This window comes from Aethalodelphis obliquidens, unplaced genomic scaffold (genome assembly GCF_003676395.1).
Source record: "Aethalodelphis obliquidens isolate GAN/ISIS:26980383/991018 unplaced genomic scaffold, ASM367639v1 scaffold25, whole genome shotgun sequence".
In the NCBI taxonomy this organism is placed as follows: domain Eukaryota; kingdom Metazoa; phylum Chordata; class Mammalia; order Artiodactyla; family Delphinidae; genus Aethalodelphis; species Aethalodelphis obliquidens.
In genome coordinates, this window is record NW_020837969.1 from 30,689,084 (window position 1) to 30,712,077 (window position 22,994).

The 22,994-nt window shown below is 36.2% G+C and overlaps 1 protein-coding gene across 1 annotated transcript in view; it reads right to left on the minus strand.

Moving 5' to 3' along the window:
• Nucleotides 1-22,783, minus strand: part of LOC113628960 (A disintegrin and metallopeptidase domain 3-like) — a 101,897-nt gene extending 79,114 nt beyond the window's left edge. Inside the window, exons 1-4 of the mRNA XM_027123018.1 lie at nucleotides 22,723-22,783; nucleotides 22,432-22,514; nucleotides 18,938-18,993; nucleotides 12,136-12,214 (exon numbers count right to left, since the gene is read on the minus strand). Of these exons, the coding sequence (XP_026978819.1) occupies nucleotides 12,136-12,214; nucleotides 18,938-18,993; nucleotides 22,432-22,514; nucleotides 22,723-22,783 (279 nt within the window). The remainder of the gene's footprint in view (nucleotides 1-12,135; nucleotides 12,215-18,937; nucleotides 18,994-22,431; nucleotides 22,515-22,722) is intronic.
• Nucleotides 22,784-22,994: the final 211 nt, after the last annotated feature.

The following is a 22,994-nucleotide window of genomic DNA, read 5'->3' on the forward strand; positions in this document are numbered from 1 at the left end:
AGATACAGAAACAATCTAAGTGTCCAAGAGTGAATGAGTGGATAAAGAAAATGTAAGATACGTATCCTATATGTGAGACAACCAATGACATGTGATATACATCACACATATGAATGAATATTATTCACCCATGTGTGAGAAGGATTAGTCTGGAGAACATTATACTAAGTGAAAATAGCCAGACAGAGAAATAGAAACACTTCATGATCTCACTTACAACAAAAACGTAAATTCCTTGAAACAGAGGAGAATGATGGTTACCAGGGGCTGGAAGTTTGGGGAGATAAGGAGATGCCCTCAAAGGGTACAAGCCTTCACTTACAAGATGAAAAAGCTCTGGCAATCTAATATACAGCATGGTGACTATAGTTAACGTAGTTACATACTGTGTTATACACTTGAATATTCCCTTAACAACCTTAAGTGTTCTTACCACAATAAAGGTCACCATATGAGGTGATGTATGTATTAATAAACCTGATTGTGGTGACCATTTTACAGAGAATAAAAATGTGAATTAATCATGTTGTATTTTAGATATATAAAAACTTATCTGTAAATGTCACCTAATAAAGCTGAAAAATAAAAAAGAAATATTAAAAATTTTAAGAATGGAAGCATCAATGAGATAGGTTTGGTCAAAATCTAGAGCACTGACAACAGATGCTGGCATGTTTGTGGAGCAACAGAACACTCATTCATTACTGGTGGGAATGCGAAATGGTAGAGATAGCCAGTCGAGACAACCTGGGGATATTTCACAAAACTAAACATACTCTTACAATCCAATCCAGCCAGCAATCACACTCCTCGGTATCTACCCAAAGGAGCTGAAAACTGAAACCCACACAAAAACCCTGCAAATGTACATTTTATAGCAACTTTTTCAACACTGTCAAAAATTGGAATCAACCAAGATGTCTTTAAGTAGGTGAAAGGATTCATAAACTGTAGTGCATCCAAACCATGGATTATTATTCAGTGGGAAAAAGAAATTAGCTACTAAGCCACGCCAATACTTGGAGGAACATTGAATGCATATTACTAAGTGAAAGAAACCAACCTGAATGGCTGCATATTGTATGATTCCAACGACATAACAATTTGGAAAAGGCAAAACTATGGAGAAAGTTAAACGTTGCCCAGGGTTACAGTGGCAATGAACGATGAATAGACTGAACACAGAGGATTTTTAGGGCACTTAAAATACTCTCTATGATACTACAGCGATGGATACATGTCATTATATGTTTGTGCCGTCCCACAGAATATACAAAACCAGAAGTGAACTGAAATGTGAACCATGCACTTTGGGTGATTATAGTGTGCCCACACAGGTTCCTCAATTGTAACAAATCTACCACTGTGCTTGGGGGAGTTTATTAAACACAGGAGCTATGCGTAGGTGGCCCCAGAGGATATTTGGAAAACTCTATACCATTGTCTTAATTTTGCTGGCAACCTAAAACTGCTCCCCCCCCAAAAAAAAATCTTAAGAAATGGAGAGATAAAGACTTTTCCAGACAAAAGCTGAAGTATTTCTCACCACTATATCTGCATTACAAGAAATACAAATGAGAATTCATCACTTTGAAATAAAAGAGAAACATGAGAGCAAAAGAAAGAATGAAGGTCATTGGGAAAGGTAAATGTATAGGAAATTTCAAATACTATATTACTGTAACGGTAGTGATTAAATCACTTTTAATTCTAAAATAAAAGTTAAGAGACAATAGTATATAAAAATAACTGTAACTAAAATCATGTTAAAAGTTACACAATATGCAATAATGTAAACTGTGATACCGATAACATAAAATGTAATGAGGGGGATTAGTAAAATTGACTTTTTGTATGTTATTGAGGTTTTTACCAGCTTAAAGTACACTGTTATAGCTGTATGATATTTCATGTAAGCCCCATGGTAACCAAAATGAAAATATCAGTAAAGGTTACATAACAGAAAAAGACAAAGAAATCAATACACATGGAACCAAAAAAAAAAAAAAATCAATGAAACACAAGAAAAGACAGTGAGAGGAAAAGACAGACAAAAGAACTACAATCAATCAATCAATCAAACAAGTAACAAAAAGGCATTAGTAAATAACTTCCCTATCAATAATCACTTCAAATGTAAATGTTTAGACTCCACAAACAAAAGATGTCAAGTGGCTGAAAGGAGAGGGGGGCAGGTTTCAACTCTATACTGTCTGCAGGAATTTCACTTTAAATTGAAGGACATATAGCGGCTGAAGTTCAAGGGATGGAAAATATTCCAAACAACTGGCAACAGAAAGAAAGCAGGTGTTTTAATTGGGAAGAACACGTCTGACTCCATATTAGATCTGTTCCTTTTACTTTAACCTTTGTGTTCTTTTGCCTGGGCTTAGTCATGCTGGCTCTGCACATTTTGTAAAAGAATGTTGCCTATGGCTTGAAATGTACAGGACAGCCTGACTGTGACCTGACCTGAACAGAGAATAACATTTGTCTTGTTGGAGGTTTACAGGAACATCGTGACCTGACATACATGGACGCTGCAAGAACATTGAATCCAACACCAAGAAGTCTGCAGCAACTAACTACACCCCTCCCTCAGCTTGCCTTTAAAAGTGCTTTGCTGACAGCCTTTGGGAAATTCAGGCTTTTTAAGGCAGGAGCCACCCGTCTCCTTACACGGCCCTGCAATAAACCTTTCTCTGCTCTAAACTCCGACGTTTCGGTATAGTTTGGCCTACTGTGTGTCGGGCACAGGTCTAGCTATACTTACATCAGACAGAATAGACATAAAGTCAAGACAGTCACAGGAGTCAAAGATGGACATTTTATAATGATTAAAGGGCTAGTCCACCAGGGAAAGATAACCATTATAAATATATACACCCTCAGCATTAGAGAATCTAAATATACCCACAGCAAACACTGACAGAATCTGAGGAGAGATACAGACAGCAATACAATAAGAGAAGGGGACTTCAATACCACACTTTCAGTAATGGGTAGAGGAAGCAGACAGGAGATGAGTAAGAAATAAAAAAGAGGACTTAAATAACATTATAGCCAAAATCTACCCAGCAGCTACATACAGAACATTCCCCTCAAAAGCAGCAGAATATACATTCTTCTCAAGTGGACACAAGCTTTCCCCGCAACAGATTATATGTTTGGTCACAAAGAAACTCTTAACAAATTTAAGAAGATTTAAATCATACAAGGTGTCCTTTCTGAACACGTTTTGGAATGAAACTAGAAAGGAATAGCAGAAGCATAAGTAAAAAATCCACAGCTATGTGGAAATTAACAACATACTTTTGATCAACAATGAATCAAATAAAAGAATCAAAAAGGAAATTTAAAATAGCTTGAGACAAATGAAACAGAAAACACAACATACCAAAATTTATCGCATCCAGTGAAAGCAGAGGAAAGAGGTAAATGTATAGCTACAAACAAAATACATCAAAAAGACCTCAAATTAATAAACTAACTTCACATCTCAAAGAACTAGAAGAAGAACAAAGAAAGCTCAAAGTAGCAAAAAGAACATAACAAAGAATAGACCAGGAATAAAATGATAATAAGTGGAAAAACAATAGAAAAAAAATATCAAAAAACTAAGAGTTGGTCTTTTGAAATGATAAATAAAATTGACAAACCTCTATCTAGATTAAGAAAAAAAGAGAAGTTTCAAAAATAAAATCAGAAAAATGAAAGCTCATGCCACAAAAATAAGAAGGTTCAAAAGAAAATAATATGAACATTATATGCCAACAACCAGATACCATAGAGGATGGATAAATTCTTAGCGACATGAAACCTAAGAAGAGTGACTCATGAAAAAATAGAAAATCCGAACCGACGTATAACTAGTATGGAGACTGAATCGGTAATCACAAACCTCCTAATAGGGAGAAGCCCAATACCAAATGGCTTCCCTGGGGAATTCTATAGAACATTTAAGTAAGAACTAACACAAGCCTTCTCAAATGCTTCCATAAAGTAAAAGAGGGGGGAACACTTTCAAAGTCATTTTATGCATCCAGCATTACTCTGATACAAAAGCCACATGGAAAGAACAGTACGAGCTAACATCCCTCATGAATACAGATGAAAAAGTGTTCAACGAAATACTAGTAAACCAAATCCAGTGTAATCTAGCACCTTAAAATGGTCATACACCATGACCAAGTTAAATTATTCTTGCAATGCAAGAATGGTTCAACATTCAAAAATCAATGTGATAAAACACATTAACAGGACAAAGAGTCAAAATCACACGATCATCTCAATATATGCAGAGAAAGAATTTGACAAATTTCAGCATCTATCAAAAGAAAAACTCTCAGCAAACCAGTAATAGAATGAAATCAGCACAACCTAATAAAGGCCATATATGAGAAGCCCACAGCTAACAACATATTCAACAGTGAAACCTGAAAACTATTCCTCTAAGATCAGGAACAAGGCAAGGACGCCCACCTCATCAATTCAATCCAATCTAGGATGGGAAGTTATACCTAGAGCAAGTCGACAAGGAGAGAGAAAAAAATAAAAAGGCATCCAAATTGGAAAGAAAGAAGTAAAAATATCTTTGTTTGCAGATGACATGATCTCATAGATAGCAAAACCTAAAGACTCCACAAAAACCCTCAAAGTTTTAGATCTAACGACAAGTTCCATAATATTACAGAATGTATAATCAACATTCAATAATGAGTCGCATTTCTCTACTTACAGAGAACTATTTGTAAGGAAAGGGAAATTAAGAAAACAAATCCATTTACAAGATCACACACACACAAAATACCTACGAACAAATTTAACCAAGGAGGTGGGAACCCTGTACTCTGAAAACTACAACGTATTGATGAAAGAAATTAGATAAGACACAAACAAAGAAGACATCCAAGTGGCCAACAGGGAGATCACTAGTTACCAGAAAAATGCAAAGTAACACCAAAATGTTATTTTGGTGAGATATCACCTCACGACTGTTAGGATGGCTATTATCGTGTGAACAAAGGACAAAGAGTGCTGTTGAGGGTGTGGGAAGCTGGAACTGCTGTACTCTGTCACTGGGTAGAGCATATGAAACGGTTGCTATAGAATATAGTAAAAACGAAAAACAGAACTCCCTGTGATCCAGCAATGTCACTTCTGGGCAGTTACCCCGAAGAACTGACACAGGAGCTGCAGGAGATATTGGCACTGCTATGCTTACTGCAGCACTATCCACAATAGCCAAGATGTGAATAAACCCTAAGTGGCCACATCCACAGAAGAGTGGATAAGAACATGTGGTGTATATGTATTCTGTGGAATACTAGATAGCCTTAAAAAAGAAGTAAGTTATGCAATACGTGACAACATGATTCACCTTGTGGACATTATGATAAGTGAAACAGACCCATCACAGAAAGACAAATACCGCATGACTCCATTTCTATGAAGTATTTAAACGTCAAATGCATACCACCCACAAGTGGAATGGTGTTTGCCAGGGGCTTGGCCAGGGGGAAATGAGGAGGTACTATTTAATGGGCATAAAGTTTCAGTTAAGCAAGATGAATAATAAGCTCCAGGACCTTCTGTAAAACATACTGATGTCAACAGTAATGTAATTTATGATTAAAATTTGTTAAGAGAGTAGAACTCATATTAAATATTTTTACCACCTTAAATTTAAAAAATTATATATATATATATATATATATATATATATATACACATAAATTCAGAAAACAGTCAACAGAAATCCTCACAAAATTGATGAAGGACATAAACATTTAGATTCTGGAAACTGATCAAACCGAAAATAGAATGGGTCCAAAGTCACTTGCAACAAGAAATATCATGACTAAACTGAAAACAATAAAAATATCTTCAAAGAAACCAGACAGTAATGTCATATAACCTGTAGAAGAACACCAGTTTGAATGACAGTACATTTCTCATCTGAAAGTCATGAAGTCTCAAAGGAAATACAAGAGCAATTCTCACATGTTGACAAGAACATTACTGTCATACATGAAATATATCTGGCAAATTTATCCTTTAAGGATGAAGGAAAAAGAGAAACTTTCTCCGACAGAGGAAAACTAACAGATTCAGTCTACAGCACACATACCCTAAGGTAATGGCAAAAAGAAACTCCAGGAAACAAAGGTAATACATCACAAAAAGGCTTGGGTAGTCTTAGGGAACTGGGACAAATAGAATGGTTTAAAATACGGGTGAATATAATGAACTATCCTTTCCTTCATGAGTTTCTGAAATTATATTTGGTAGTTGAAACAACAATCACACAGTATCATGTTATGCTTAATGTATGGAGAGGAATATTTGAGCAATTATATTTATAAAGTACAGAGGATAAAGGATCCTAAATGGAAGTAGGGTTTCAGGGTTTCACTTGAAGAAGTAAAAAGTCCACAACAGTAGGCTAGGTTCTATATCTTTATTGTAATACCTCAAGCAAACCTAAGAAAAGTATAACAGGGAAAAATCTATTGACACTATAAATAAATCATGATGTAATCTTTAAAATGTTCAAGTAATCCAGAAGAAGAAAACAAGAAAAAGAAATGAGTAGCACAGAAAAAAAAATAAAGGAAAAAAAATATAGCAGACAAAAGCCCTAACATATCAATCACTACTTTAAATGTAAAGAGTCTAAAAACACCAAATAAAATACTGAGTCCCAAGGCAGATGGAGGAAACAAAAAAATCAAACAAACAAAAGCACACCTTATGACCCAACTAAATAGTCTCTACAAGAAACTCACTTCAAACATAAATTTTTTTCCACTTCCAATGATTTTATTTTTTTACTTAATTTTTATTTTATATTGGGGTATAGTTGATTTACAAGGTGGTGTCAGTTTCAGGTGTACAGCAAAGTGGTTCAGTTACAGGCATAAATTTTTAGGTAGATTGAAATAAAAAGAATGGAAAATATGTCATGCAAATATTGATAAAAATCATATCGGAGAAAGTGAACTTAATTGCAAAGAAATCTACAAGGGAGAAAGAGAGTCACTACATGATCATAAAAGTATCCACTTATCAAGAAGCAGAGCAATCCTAAATGTATAGGCATCAAACAACAGAACTTCAAAATATGTGAAGCAAACCCTGGTACAGCTGAAAGAGAAAGACAAAAACCACAACAGTAAAGGAGGAATTCAACACGCTCCAATCGGTTATTGCTAGTACTAGACCAAAAATCAGCAAAATATAGAACTGAACCGCAGCATCAATCAACCTGATCTCCATGACATTTATGGACCAGTCCGCCCAAGAACAACAGAATACACATTTTTTTTTTCAAGTATCCAAGGACATTCACCTACAAGCATAATATACTGGCTCATGACGCAAACATTCACAAATTAAAAACAAATTGAAATTGTACAAGGTATACGCTCTGACCAAAGCAAAATCAAACTAAAATTCAACAGACAGACAACAGAAAAAATAAACAAACCAAAACCTCCAAACACTTGTAAAGTAACTAACAGACTTCAAAAAAACAAACAGGAAGCCTTAAAGGAAAATTTAAAAATACATATATCTGTAATGAACATGAAAACTCACCATATTGTTGTGAGATACAACTAAGCAGTGTCGAGAGGGAAATTTTAGTACTAAAATGCTTACAGCAGAAAAAGGAATGGTCACGTATTGATAATATAAGTTTTTTCCTCAACAAATTAGAAAAAGAAGAGCAAAATAAACCCAAAGCAAGGTATAAGGGAGAAAAGAATAAGAGCAAAACACTACAAAGTTGAAAATAAGAAAACAGTAAAGAAAATCAAAGCAAGAAAAAGCTGGTTCTTTGATACGTGCAATAAACTGAAAAATCTCTAGCAAGACTGACAAAGAAGGGACGACATACCTCATCAGTGTCGGAAGTGAACCAGCATATCACTACAGCTGCTGTAGCCATTAAAAGGGTATGAGGACTGCAAGAAAATACATGCCAAAATGTCACTGAGATGAAATAGACCAATTACTTAAACACACACCACCAAAGCCATACATAGGAAACAGATAAACAAAATATTTCTATAACCATTAAATAATTGAATTGGCAATTTAAAACCTCCCACATACACACTCAAACACACACACAAAATCCCCAGGTCCGGTGATTTCACTGGAGAATTTTACCACACATCTTAAGCATTAACAAGTATTTTATACAATATCTTCCAGAAAAACAAAAGAAGAGGTAATCTTTCTCAGTGTATTTAATGAGGCCAGTATTACTACTCCAAAAATTAGACAAAGTCAGTACAAAAACAGAAAAATCATAGATCAATATTTCTCAGGAACTTTGACCAAAAAAATCCTCAAGAAATTATTAGCGCATCAAAGCCAGGCATGAATAAAAGAATCATACACCAGGACAAAGCTGTGGGGTTTTTAGGTTTGAAAGGTATTTTCTAGGTATTGTTTCAATATTTGAAAATCAGTCAGTGAAATCCACTATATCAACAGACTAAAAAAGAAAAATCATATGATCATATCAGCGGATGCAGAAAAGGCAACCAATACAATTAAATACACACCTCCCCTCATGGAGCAGAAAAACAAACAAATTCTTAGCAATCTAAAAATAGTGAATTTCCACAACTTTATTAAGAGTATATTAAAAAAACCCTTACATCTAATGTTATCTTTATGGTGAATGACTGAATACTTTATCCCTACAATTGGGAAAATTGTGAGGATGTCTGCCATCAGTATGGTTATCTGACAGAGTACCGGTAGTTGTAACAAGCACAGTAAGGTAAAGCAAAGAGATAAAAAGTATACAGATGGAAAAAGAAGAAAACAGAAGGCCATATTTGTAAAAGACCTGACTATGGAAAAATTCTCAAGGAATCTATCAGAAAAAAAAAAATAACAAACCCTCATAGAATTAATATGTGACTTCATCGAGGTTGTAAGGATATAGGATTGACACAAACGAGAGTAGTATTTCTAGATAACAACAAACATATGTAAACGGAAATTAAAATAGAGTACCATTTACAATTGCTCCAAAGAAAATGAAATACTTTGGTATAAACCTAAAAACATATCTACAGGATCTGAATGCTAAAATTACAAAATGCTAATGAACGACATTTAAAAAAAAGACCAAACAAATGGAGATGCTTACTGTATTCACGGTTGGAAGAATCAACAGAATAAAGATGCCTATTCTCCCCAAATTCATCTGTAGGTTTAACAGTGTCTATCACGATGCTAGCAAGGTTGTTTGCACACAGAGGATAGTTTAGTCTAAAATTTATAAGAAAAAGAAAAATATCTAGAATAGTGTAAAAATCTTGAACAAGAATAAAGCGGGAGGAATCACTCTAGTCAACATAAATGCTGAATACGCAGGCAAACTGAAGACAGCAGGATACTGGCAGAAGGAGAGTCACATGGAAGATCTGCACAGAATAAAGAACCCAGGAATATATCTGCATCAGTATGACCCCGCCCCCGACTTTTTGACAAAGGTGCAAAAGCAACTCAATGCAGAAGAACAACCCTTTCTAGAAATAGTGTTGGAACAATTCCACATCCCTGGTCAAGTGAGTGAACCTTGATCCAAATCTCACACTTCATACAAAATCACCTCAGGTGAACACACCATTAAATGTAAATAAAACTATAACACTTTTAGAAAATAAAAACACACAGAATCTTCAGGAACTCTAGGGCAACACAGATTTCTTAGGTTTGAGAGCCAAATTACCATTCATAAAGGAAAAGTTGATAAATTAACTCTCATCAAAATGGAGAAATTCTGCTCGGTCAGAGACCTTATGATGAGGATGAAAGGACAAATTACAGACTGGGAGCAAACATCTGCAAACCGCATATCTGGTAAAGGACCTATAATTAGAATATATAAACTCCTCAAAGGTCAGTAGTGAAAAACCAACCAACGAGAAAAGTCCAACGAGAAAACGGGCAAAAGACATTAACAGATATTTCACAAAAAGTGACAAACAAGCTCATGAAACTATAATCAACTTCACTAGTCATCAGAGAAATGCCAGTCAAAATTACATGAGATAAAGTACACATCTATCACAATGGCTAAAATAAAATTGTAAGATTTAAATAGCAAACAAAATGGCAAGAATGCAGATACTCTTTTCTCTCTCATTCACTGTCAGCAGAAAGTTAAAATGGTACAGCCACTCTGGAGAAAAGATTGGTAATTTCTGTCAAAAGTGAATATACACTCACCATATGATCTGGCAATGATATTCCTGGGTATGTATCCCAAAGAAATAAAACTGCACACCTACACGATTGTACATGAACGTTCACAGAAGCATTCTTTTCAATCGCTTAAAATTGGAAGAGCCAAACTCTCAGTTGGTGAAGTATGAGAATAACTAAACCTGGTGTTTCTTTGTGGAAAGTAATTTCCACAAAGTAATTCCTCAAATTCCTGTTGAGGAATTCAACTTTTAAAAATAGATTTCAAGGGATTGAGATTTTCTATTACTTCTCTCAATCTTGATAAGTTGTACTTTTCAAGGAAGCTGTCCATTTCATCTAAATCATCAAATTTATTGGCATAAAGCTGTCATAATTCTCCAAGATATCATTTTATCTTCTGTATGACTAGCAATATCTCCTTTCACCCCTAATATTGGTGGAATTTGTTTCTGATCTAGGTAAGTCATACTAGGGGTTATTAATTTTATTAGTCCTTTGAAACAACTAAATTCAGAGCTTTAATGATTCCATTCTTTCTCCTTTTTCTCTCTCATTGATTTCTGAACTTATCGCATTCTTTCCTTCCTCGGCTATGGCTTAACCCTTACAGAGCATCACAGTTTGTGTCAGAAGGCAATTAATTTAATGGTAACCATCCACAATCGTCTCCGCGCTGTGTTTTAGGCTTTGAGGTGGGGAATGGGGGTGACCAAGAGTGTCTCTTACTCTAGAGCTTGATCCTTCCTTCAGACACTCAGCCTTTCTGTCTCAGCTGAACGTCTGGGGTTTTAGCAAGGTCACTTTACACTGCCTGCGCTTAAAATCCAACATCTCCCAACACTGTTCCGTCGGTTAGTATTATCTCCATTTTACTCTCGAGCCTTCAGTAGAGTCTTACCCACCACACATGCTGTCTAATCCTCCGTCAGGGAACAAAGGACAACTCCCCTTCTCTGAAAAAATGTACATCAACACAGAGTCCCTTTTTTCTCTGGTCCTGGGTCCTGCAAGTTCCAGCTGCTTCAGCAGCCCAAACTCTTAAAATCCAAATTCTTAAAGAGTCCTGTTTGCTTCCACCCTTGTGCTATAGTTAAGACGTTATTTCCAGTCAGAGGGCCAAGTTCAGTGTGAGATTCGCCTTCCATGTTTTCCTTCTGTCAGAGAGAGATTTCCTGATTTTTTTTTTTTAATTGTCAAATGTCTGAAAACAAGTGTCTCATGGATTTTGTCCTGCTTTCTACTTGTAGATGGTGAGAAAGACAAATGTTGTATGAGTTACCATATTTTAAATTTCATTCTCTCTCAATTGCAACACAGCAACAGAATCTGACCAATCACTAGCATTTGCCTCTTCCCCATCATCTATTCTGGCAAAATACGTATCTTAGACTAAAGCCAACTTTCTCACATACGTTTAAGCATTTCTTGACTCTTACCTGTATTTTGGGAAAGAATTCAAATTCCTGTGTTTTTCATGTAAACCTATTCAGATTCTGTACCCAAACTGCTTTTGCAACTTCACTTTCCTGTGCTCTTTCTGTAAAGTGGTTTCCACTGTTCCCTACACTGCTCAGGTCCTATGGTACCTCCATCAAAACTTCTCCCTGTGTTCAGTGGCTTCTTAGTTCCTTTCCCCACTTTTTTTCCCCTCTCAAACTCCTACTCCTACTTCCAGAGAGTGTAAATGACCTTTTCAGGTAAGTGATTCCTGAGTTCCAAATTTTAAAGGCAGTCATTCTATTCTATATGCTTTCAGAGCAACTGCCACATTACGTTTGGGTTTGTGATCAATCTGTTTGCCCAGTAATTCAGCCGAGTATAAAGCATTCTTCTTCTTCCCACCAATGGCACATTCACCACATAACAATAAAAATCTACACAACATAAAGTAAAACTTACCTTTACAAATGAAGAATCTGGATACAATATCCCTGACTTGTTGTATGAATATACCAGGAAATGAGAGTCTAAAAATGACCTAATTCAACCAAAATAATAATACTTCGTTGTAATAATAGCATTAGTAAAAGTAACTTCCAGAGTCATGAAATTAAACAAACTTACATTTCATTTTATAAGCTCAAATACGCAAAAATTAAATGGGCTCATCTCTCCATTATCTAGCTTTCTTTCTGATAGCGCATTATGTATCTAAGAGAAAGCAAGAACCAGGATGACCGGATACCAGTGTGGACACTGGAATGACACAGATTGCTGTCTAGTAAAATCCAGGACTTCCAGATTCCCTCAACAAAGTTTTCTTTTATAGATTCAACCATCAATACATCTCATGGCATAAATCCCTTAGTTAAAATTTGCTAATAAGTAGCCATGGGTTGATAAAAAAACAAACAAAAAAATACATGCTTATTTCATTAGCTTGTTTCTGTGAAGTTATGCTGTGCTACAAAGCACCCTCCAAATTCCCAGTGCCTTAAAATTACAATGAGTGTTCTTCACAAGGTTACTGCAGGTTCAACTCCACATTGCCTTCATTCTGGAACCTAGGAAACGGCATGGTCCCTCCACGGAACATGCTTTTCTTGTAACAGAAGGAGAAAAATTGTAGAAGCACATGATAGATCTTAAAGCCTTTGTTTAGAAGCGGGATTCTAGTCTTTTGCTCAAATTTCATATGTTATTTCTATAGAAAAACGTGACATAAACAGGGTATGGAACTAAAATCTTCTTACAAGGAGGATGGTGATTATCATGGAACAATCTAACATCGTTATTTACTGTAGGGATGAGACAGGCTGGGACCCGGGACCCTTTACTGGAGCGCTTGGCCTGGACACACGTCTCCTCGAGCAACAGAAGACAGAGGGACTCCCAGGGACTAAAACTAACTGCCTGCATGTGCAGTCTGGGTAATTATGAACAATAAGACACACAAAGGCCACAAACCGACTGCCACTCCGGAGGCGCCAGGGGCAAAAGCAGGGTACTTACTGCGCATGATCCCTGCACACAGCACCACCAGGCGAGTGGGCAGACCACCAATCGGCCCCTGCCTCACCCCATTTAAGGATCCAGCCCACCTTCCTCGGAGAGTGAGCCAGGGAACTGTCACTTGTTTTCGCTCCCTCCTGCTGCAGCACGAGCCCCAACAAAGCCTTGCCTGAATGCCTTCTCTGGCCAGTTATCAATTTCTATTGATTAAAGAGTCCAAGGACCCTAGTCCATAACAGTGACACTGGGATTTCTCATGGATTCCAAACATCAAGAAGGTCTGAAGGCCAGAATGGAAGAGAAACTAGAGCATTAACAGAGTACTTTTTTCACCACTACTTTTTTTTCACCACTACTTTTCTTATCTCCTTCATGTCCTCTCATTCTTTTTAAAAAATTTTTAGTGAAGTATAGTTGATTTGCAATGTTGTGTTAGTTTCAGGTGTACAGCAAAGTGATTCAGTCATATATATATACATATATATATATATGCACACACACATACATATATATATATTCTTTTTCAGATTCTTTTATCATACTAAGAAAAGTAAGTTGGACAAATATCCTATGATATCACTTATATGTAGAATCTAAAAAAAATGATACAAATGATCTCCTTTATAAAACAGAAATAGACTCACAGACATAGAAAACAAACTTATGGTTACCAAAGGGGAAAGGAGGGGAGGGATAAATTAGGAGTTTGGACTAAACAGATACACAATACTGTATGCAAAACAGATAAACAACAAGGACCTGCTGTATAGCACAGGGAACTATATTCAATATCCTGTAACAATCTATTTCCTCTCCTTCTTGAAAACTTTTCCTTTTCTTCAATTCAAATAACAAAACCAGAGAGGTTCCCGGAGAAAAACTGGTATCTGTCAGTTTATATTCCACATATATTCAAGGAAAAACTGCATGGGCTGGGTTGGTTTAGGTGCAAGCATCTAGAACGTGAATTCTGAAACAAGGGCAGAGCCACCTTTTAATAACTGTAAGCATTTAAATGGAGGTGGTGGAAGTGGGAATCCAGAAGTACTTCCCAGGAAAAAGAAATTAGAGATTAAAAACCTTAACAGATATTTGACAAGCATTATTAAAAGGATAAAAATTTTGTTTGCGAGTTTATTCATCCTGGGCCCTTTTTCAAAGGCATACTTTTGGCTTCTGTATGAAACAACAAAATAGTCTGCCTTAATCAGTGACATAACAAAAATACAAATGAGCACTGAAAGAAAAACAATGTCCAATGAAAGGAAAATAAACAATAAAAAGCATGCAAAGCTTAAAAGTTAGTTCCAAATGAAGTAGCATTGATGAACAAAATAATCTTAATTTCAAGAGAAATGAATAAGCATTCCAAGGAGATCATTCCAAGAGAAAAAAGTATACTCTGAAACTAAAACACATGACAGTTAATATTAAATAACTCAATAAATGTATCGAAGAGAATTTGCTTACTGTGAACAGAATTATAGGTCTAGCCAACAGAAAACAAATGCTGGTAAAATGCATGTCAAAAATAAAGATTTGATCATAGTTGTAGAAAAAACTATGATATGGAACACAGACAAGTAAGACCCAGGATGAAAGCAATGATTTCCCATAGAAGAAAAAAAAATGCGTAGGGACTGAAAATTAAAATGAAAAATTTAGGGACTTGGGATATATTAGGGAGTATTAATGTAATACACACACACACACACACACACACACACACACACACAAACTCACACTCACCCACACACCGAAATTGCTGGAAAACTCACTTCACACAGACTATATCAAATTGCAAAAATTTATAGAAAAGAAATATGACTCACAAATTCTACACATTGCCAAATGTCATTCAGTTATGAGAACAAGAAAGACATCTGCAGACATGCACCGATTCGGGAAGCATGCCACCTGCAGATTCCATCTGAAGAAAATAATCTGAAGTTATTCTAACTAAACGATACCTGAGTCAGCATAAAGCTGCAATAAAAAAAAAAAAGTAAAAAGAAGCTTTGAAGAAAGTTGGAAAATGCAATACTGTTGTTAAAGAAACTGAAAGCTGTGAATTTACATCTTAAGTGGAAAAAGAATTTTAAGAAATACTATACGAATGTGATGCTATCACTTCTAACAGACACAAGAGAGGAATCTGAGAACCTAGGATAGAAAATATGAATATAATGATTTTATGAAAATTTCATTTTTATAGCAATAAATCCCAAAAACAAAGGAAGAAGACAATCAATAGTGTAGGTGGCATAATTGCAACATATAGAGGAGATAAAGTGTTAATATCTACAGAAAACAAAACTTCCCACGATAGATCATGGAACAAAAACCAGAAAAACAGAAAGATAAAGCCATAGATTGAAAATAAATAACTCAAAACAAATGAATAAAAAATAACGACTGCCCCGCTCCCGGCAAAAAAAAACAAAAACAAAAAAACACCAAAATCTCAGGAAAAGCAAGTCAATGAGAACGGTCAGTAAACACTGGAAAAGACACTAAGTGTTATTAATAACCAGTGAAGTGCATATTAAAACAACAATAAAACAGCATTTGCCATCCACTAATTAACAAAAATAAGTGTGTGAAGATATTCATTTTGTCGAGAATGTGGAGAACAGAAACACTTTTAAGCTATTGGCATGAGTAAAAATTGGTTATAAGGCTTTTGAAGAAAAAAACTGGCATTATATAGCACTTGAGAAATTTCTTATTTATAATCCATCAATTTCACTGGGGCCCAGGAAGTCATGGTCAAGGATGTCCATGATAGAGCTGTTCTTGCTGTAAATATGGGAGGATAAATAATTAATGGGATATATTCATTTTATGGCTACATATGCATTTTAAAAAACAAACCCGTTTTGCACACATCATTATGAATGAATCTCAACAAATAATATTATGCAAAATGTTGCACAATGAACACTATTAAGTATAAGGCCAACTGGCCCGAGGCAGGGGAACACAATCAGATTCACAGGTTGCATCAGACCGAAATTCTCCGGACCACCCAGTTCCAGAAACTGCCCTGGAGACATTCCGGACCACCCAGTTCCAGGAACTGACCTGGGGACTTTGAACCCAGCCCAGCCTTCCCGCCTTTCGAGGGGCGGGACTAACGGTCCCCCAGGATACCCGAAAAGACCACCAAATAAGGAATACCCTGCGCCCTCCCAGATTCACCACACCCCTTTCCCTTCTTCCCCTATAAAATCTTGCCCAACCCTCGCCCGGGTGCGACTTCTCTGGCCCCTTTCTCTCGGACCAGTGAACCTCGCCCGGGAGCGCTCCCTAATAAAGCTCACTTGAAGCTTTCCTCTGTTTCACGGTGCCGTTTGTTAAGATCCGACCTTACAATAAGTACCTATTGCTCACACTTGTGGGTCATGTGTGGGTAGCCATGGCAGCTCTGCTAATTGTGGCCAGGCTTGCTCAGTGGTACAGGATTCAGCTGAATGTTGGCTGCTGTAGGGATAAATAGAGCACCCTGGCTGTGATCCACATGTCTTTAATCGTCCAGCAAGCTAAGCCCGAGCATATTCTCATGGGGATGACAGACAAACAAGATGGAAAGCAGAAAAGCGTGACAGCTTTTTCAAGTCTGTGTTGGAATCAAGGCAGCCAACATCTCTCTGGCCAAAGTAAGTGACATAGCCCCAAACTGGGCTAGTAATTTGCCAGGCCCCCAAAGTAAAATGAAAATGCGGGGCCTCTCATTCAAAAGTTTTAAGAATCTCAGGATAGCATCGGAAGAGCATGAATCCAAGCACAGAGCCCTTCTAACCTTGGGCTCTTCACACCCATGAAGAATGAGTGTGAGGTAGTTGTTGAGTTGTATACACTCCACCTCTTGAGAGAACCTCAAAGTTATATGGCAAAGAGTGAAAATACAGGGAAAGGTAAAGAATTGGGGTCACTTTTGTGATTCACCATGTTAAGGTCCACCCTTACCTACCCTTCTGATCCACCATAACAAATTGTATAATGGAATATGCACTCTTGTGCCATTCATGTCTATTTGAAGGACGCATCAAAACATGATTTTTATTGCTCTTTAGACATATGGATGAAAGACCCTAAAAATATGGCAGAAGAATATGTGTCAATATCATAATGGTAATCGGCACTGGGGGGTGAGACGATTGAAGAGGTCTGGGTATGGGAATAATAGATTTCATTATTATGGCCATGTACCCTTTTTTTTAATATGTAGGAAAAATGCTTATATGTGCATCATTCATGGTAAGAACTTAATTGTTTATACTAATCTCAGAATTTTCCTTTTTTATTTTTATTCATTCATAGAAAAAACAATATAAAAAATAGCATGCTAATATAAACTACGGACCTTGGGTGATAATGAATGATGTGTCAATGCAGGATCATCAGTTACAGCAAATACATCACTCTGGTGGGGAATGTTGATAACGGAGGAAGCTATGCACGTGTGGGGTATAAGGATATACGGGAAATCTCTGCGCCTTCCACTCACTTTTGTTGGGAACCTAAAACTGCTCTAAAAAATAAAGTATATTAAAATGATAAGAAATAATAATGAGAAAACTACGTGAATAGGCAAACCCCATACAGGAAAATGAACTAGCCAATAACTATTTAGAGAAATCATTTAGGGAAATACAACCTGACATTAAGATGAGATACAACATTTTAGTACATCACGCATGCTTTTGTAAATCTAAACTGCTACGGGTTTTAGAAAGTAACTGGCAATATCTCTCAAAATCTTTACATGCTATAAAATGTGAGTAATAAAGAAGGCCTACCTTAGAGGTGGTTGTGAAAATTAATCAGTTACTACCTGCAAATTGCTTAGAAATACGCCTGGAATATGGTACGTGCTCAATAAATGTCAGTTGCTTTCATTATTATTATTTATTATTATTACTATTACTACTATTATCAGCACTCATCCTGCTTGATCCAGAAGCCCACTTATTAATATCAAGACTATGAAACAAAATCTCCCTGGAAATAACTTCATTACCCATCAATATTACATACTATGGGATCTCATCCATTAAAAATGAGTAAAAATTTATACATAGAGCAAGAAAATAAGTGCCATTATTAGATAAGACCTGACACTCGCAGAACACTATTTCCATTTGTGCAAGAAAACAAAACAAAACCAAAACCCCTTTTCTGGTAGGTTTTCTGGTAGGTTTCTGTATGTTTTATTTCAGGTAAAGATGAAATTTAAAATAGAAAATCATAGAATGATACACACAGGATATTGATACTGGTTTCCTCACAGAGTGGAAGTAGAAAACTGAAGAGATTAAAAATATATCCTATAGCAAAATGAGACAAAACTAGAGTGTAATATCAAATAAAATGCTTAAAAATCATATAATTATGTAAAATGACATGAAACAAAATTAATCATGGACAGATAAACTTATTCCCTTGATAGCTGCAATTGTAATTATACTTTAAGGAGTTACATAAAATGATTTTCATGTGTCTGATATACTTTAATACTTATATCATTAAATTACAGTTGGGTTTGAATATTAGATTTAAAAATCTAAAGATAAAGACTCGAAATTCTAGTCTGACACGAATCACCAAGAAGACTTAACATATTAAATAAATATAACATTTATGCTCTTGCATATTTAGGCTCTAAATTTAGGCTCAATTTAAGGTAGTCACTGTAAAAATGTAAGAAACTAAAAACAACTGTATGAAAGGAAGCATGGCCACTTACTGTTTTTCAAGGTGAAGAGTGTATGTTTTCCTGTCAATTTTGATGGCATAGGTGACCTACAGCAAAGTAGTCAGAGAGAATGTAATTATTAGATATTTCAAATCCTTAAAAGTCAGAAGCCCTAATTTTTAAAAATATATGTACTCTTTCATATAAGCATGTATTGTATCATGAGTGTATCAAAATTATATATATATATAATTATAGTTACAGTTATCTTTCTTCAATCTTGGAATGTGTGACAGAATTAATCATAATCAAACTTACATAAAATCTAGGAGTCCAAATCTATTTCAAAAGTAAGAGCATAAGTCATTAGCATTTAACTATCATAATCAAATTTTTAACTTCAAATGGTTACATTTAGAAATGCTGAGTAACCTTTGAAGGAACTTGAATTTTATTATCTTTTCCTACTTTGCAATTTCTAGAGCAAATAAATGGAAAATTAAACAATACAAAGCAAGTCCCCTTTTAAGAGGAAACTAAAATTAAACTAAAATCTGATGTTCACCTAAAGACACCATTAAGAAAGTTAAAAGGCAATTCCTAAAGAATGATATTAGCAATTCACATCCAATTGGCCAATCCACATTTGTGTATGTCTTATTTCTAACAGTACATCTTTTCCTTCTCCTTTTCGTTTTCCTTAGTCTATCTCACCAAAAGTTCTGTTTTATATTCTTCTCAGAAATCAACTTTTGACATTGTGAATCCAGGCTACTTCAGCTTACTTTTGTCTTTCATTAATTCTACTTCTTAATTTAAGCAGCATCTTTAAGAATTTTAAGGTTATAATTATTTTTCTAATTTTAAACTGCTGACCATTTTTTGTCGCTTTTTTAATTATTTGTGGTTATAAATTATGCTCCTATACCATCTTCAGAGCGGAATTCAAATTTTTCTTTGTAATTTCTTCATTCTTGTTGTTTATTATTTAATATCCATTGTGATTTATGATTTCTCCTTCAACCCGTGAATCACGTAGAAGTATACTTTTAAATGTCCAAATACATTTTTCGGTCATTCTGTTAAGTTTTAACCTAATTGTATTGTTGCCAGATGATGAGTTCTGTACTATCCATATTTGCGTTTATTTATTTATTTTCCTTGCTGTGGTCAATTCTGTTGAATGACACTATATGTTCTTGAAAAGTATGAGAACTAGTCTTGAGAAGCATTATTTACAACGGAGATAGAGCATTAAGTGCAGCTTGATTAGAAAAGCTCTTATCTATTTCTGGGGATACCGACAAGTCTGGGTGTTTCTGACTCTCGCCTGAAGAGGGCAGTAAGATTTATAATGCACTGTGTAGGGTTCAAAACTCCCCTGGCCAAGGTTAGCTTCCGTTGTGTTTCCCTAACTAGTTTCCCTAACTACTTAAAAAGTCACTGAAAGCTTTGCAAGGAGCTCTCCCAAAGCCAAACTTCCTCCCATAAATCTTGTGATTTCAAGCCAGAGACTCAGCGTGTTCCGGGAGCACAGAGGTTGGGTTCGCGGAGAGCTAGCTCATTGCGGATCCTTCCTGGATTCCTGACATTTGCCTGAATTCTCTTTGTCTTGCTGCACCAGAGGTTTTATCATTTACTAAAAGCCTCACGTGTGATATCCCTAGACTCTAGCAAGTCTTAACATAGAACAGAAAGGGGAAAACAATACACAAACTTCATTGGGTTCACTTTATCCATCAATAAAATGTTTCTTTTTGTTGTTCAAATATTCTTTCTCTTTATGAAGAATTTTATGGTCAATCATAAAATTGAGAAAAACATTTTAAGATCTCTCTATGGAAGTGGATTTGAAAATGTTTCCCTGTCGTGCTATCAGTTTTCATTTTATATATGCTGAGGACATTTTATTAAATTCATACAAATTTAGACTTTTTATATGTTACCTAGGAACTGAATATTTTATTATTATTATGTAACGATGCTTATCTCATAATGGTGTGTGTGTGTGTATGCATGCGCACACGTGTGTGTACCAAATACTGTCTTTTTCCTGCTATCATCATGGATCCTCATGTTTTCTTTTGGTAGCATCTTCCCAGTGTACGTTATACTCTCCTAAACATTTCAGCGTCTCCAGATATTCATTTTGGGGGTGTGATAGCTTTTATAAATACATAATCGCTGGTGTTTCTTGGTACCACAGAGTGAGCCAGTCAGAAGTAGACCACTCTATAAAACCTGCCCCAGTGTCTAGTACAGTTCTTCAGCTGGCATTTGAGGACATTCCTCTCCGATCTTGCCACTGAGGTTCTAATCAATGGATTCCTCTCCCATCCCTGTGTGTGTTTACATCAACACTTCTTCCTTCTTGAAAACAAACTGTCCTATCCAAAGCTACTAATTCTTATTAAAAAAGAAGTCAAAACCAGAAAGAAACTGACAACTAACAAAATGATTCAGATAGTCAATATACAGAAAGACATCTTTTGTTAAGGTTTAACCAAAAAATACCTGTTAAAAGTGAAGCATTCACTAGGATGTACACAAGAGCAAAGATGAGAAGACTGAAGAGACCTGGAGAGGCCTCAGGAAGATAGGCGTCACTATTTCTGTTAATGGGAGTCAAATATAATGCAACTTTTCCGGTAGACATTTTTCAATGCTTATCAAAATTTTTTATAGTGGTTTGCCTGTTGATCCTATTGACTATTCAGGAAGGTTTATGAAACTACCTGCATGTATAAAATTTGAAATACTATATGATGTTACACATGAGTTACCATGAAGTTAGGAAAAATAATGACAGGGCTGGATTTATTATCATAAAAATAAATCCTAACTCTACACATAAATGAAAAACCCAATTACAAATCTCATAAATGATCATTAAAAGTATATGTGCATGTGTGTATGTATGTCTCTAAAACTTCATTCCCTTCAAACTTACTGCCTTTAGAAAGTGAGGCAGCCATTCACTTTCTTAACGTCTCTGTACTGTCTAGATTTAATTTTACAATGTACACGCTTTACTATTCTAAGCAGATCAGAAATAAGATTACTTTTACTTTTTACAAAGCTTTATATATGCCTATGTATGTAAATACAGGCATGAAGATACGCTTTACATACTGCCATTTTAAAACCATGCTACAAGCTAAAGATTAGTATGGCCTCACTTACATAGAAGGTATTTTAAATGTAGAAATTATTTTTACTTATTTATTTATTTTTTAGAAAGTATTTTTAAACGTACATCTTTTCTAGAAAACAGTCTACAGTGGACTGTAGACGCCATTTTGTGGGATAGGAATTCGGGGCATTTCTTTTCTCTGAGTCTGTGTTTTAAAATTGTTTCGTAACGTTCATATATTACTTGGGAAATGAAAACAAAACACTTGCTCTCCCTCAGACAAAACCAAAACGTCTCTTGAACACTGTCATTAGGACACAAAGTTTCATGAAGGGGTATGCATGAATTGATTTGGGTCTTGCAGTCCAGTAAAAATAAAATACTCATATCTTTTAAGTGATTTCTTAATTACATGCGTTTCTGAAACACCGCCGTCATTGGTGTTTGTCCCAGTCTTCTGTGGCACTGTGATTTGTAGAAGTGATGCTTCAGTGTCTGCAGTAAGGAAAACAGGTGTGAGCGTTCCCCAGCGCACAGCAGCATCCTTATCCTTCTCTTACTTGTCCTCTCCTATAACATCACTCGTGGATCTTCCAAGCCCGAGCGCACGCACGCGCACACACACACAATCACACTGCGCAGGGTTCCAGGAAGAGGTTCCTCTAGAAGCGGGAGTGTTACTACCCCACCACCATCCAGAGACCCTCGGGGCTGGCTGACCTCAGCCCTGGGTAGGTGAAGAAGGGCTGCTCCCAGGACCCCATCCAGGTTCCCTCTTCCCCCCACCTCCCTGGAAGACAGGCGCCCCCTCCTGCGGCGCAGGGTCCCGGAGTGAGGGACAACTATCTCAGTCCTGCTCAGAGCCCTCCGACCAGCGGGCCCGCCAGCGGCCTGAAACTGGGCGGGCTCGGACCCGACCCCGGACTCTCCCCAGCCTGGCCTGGGCTTCTGCAGCAAGGAGGGCGACGTCCCCCG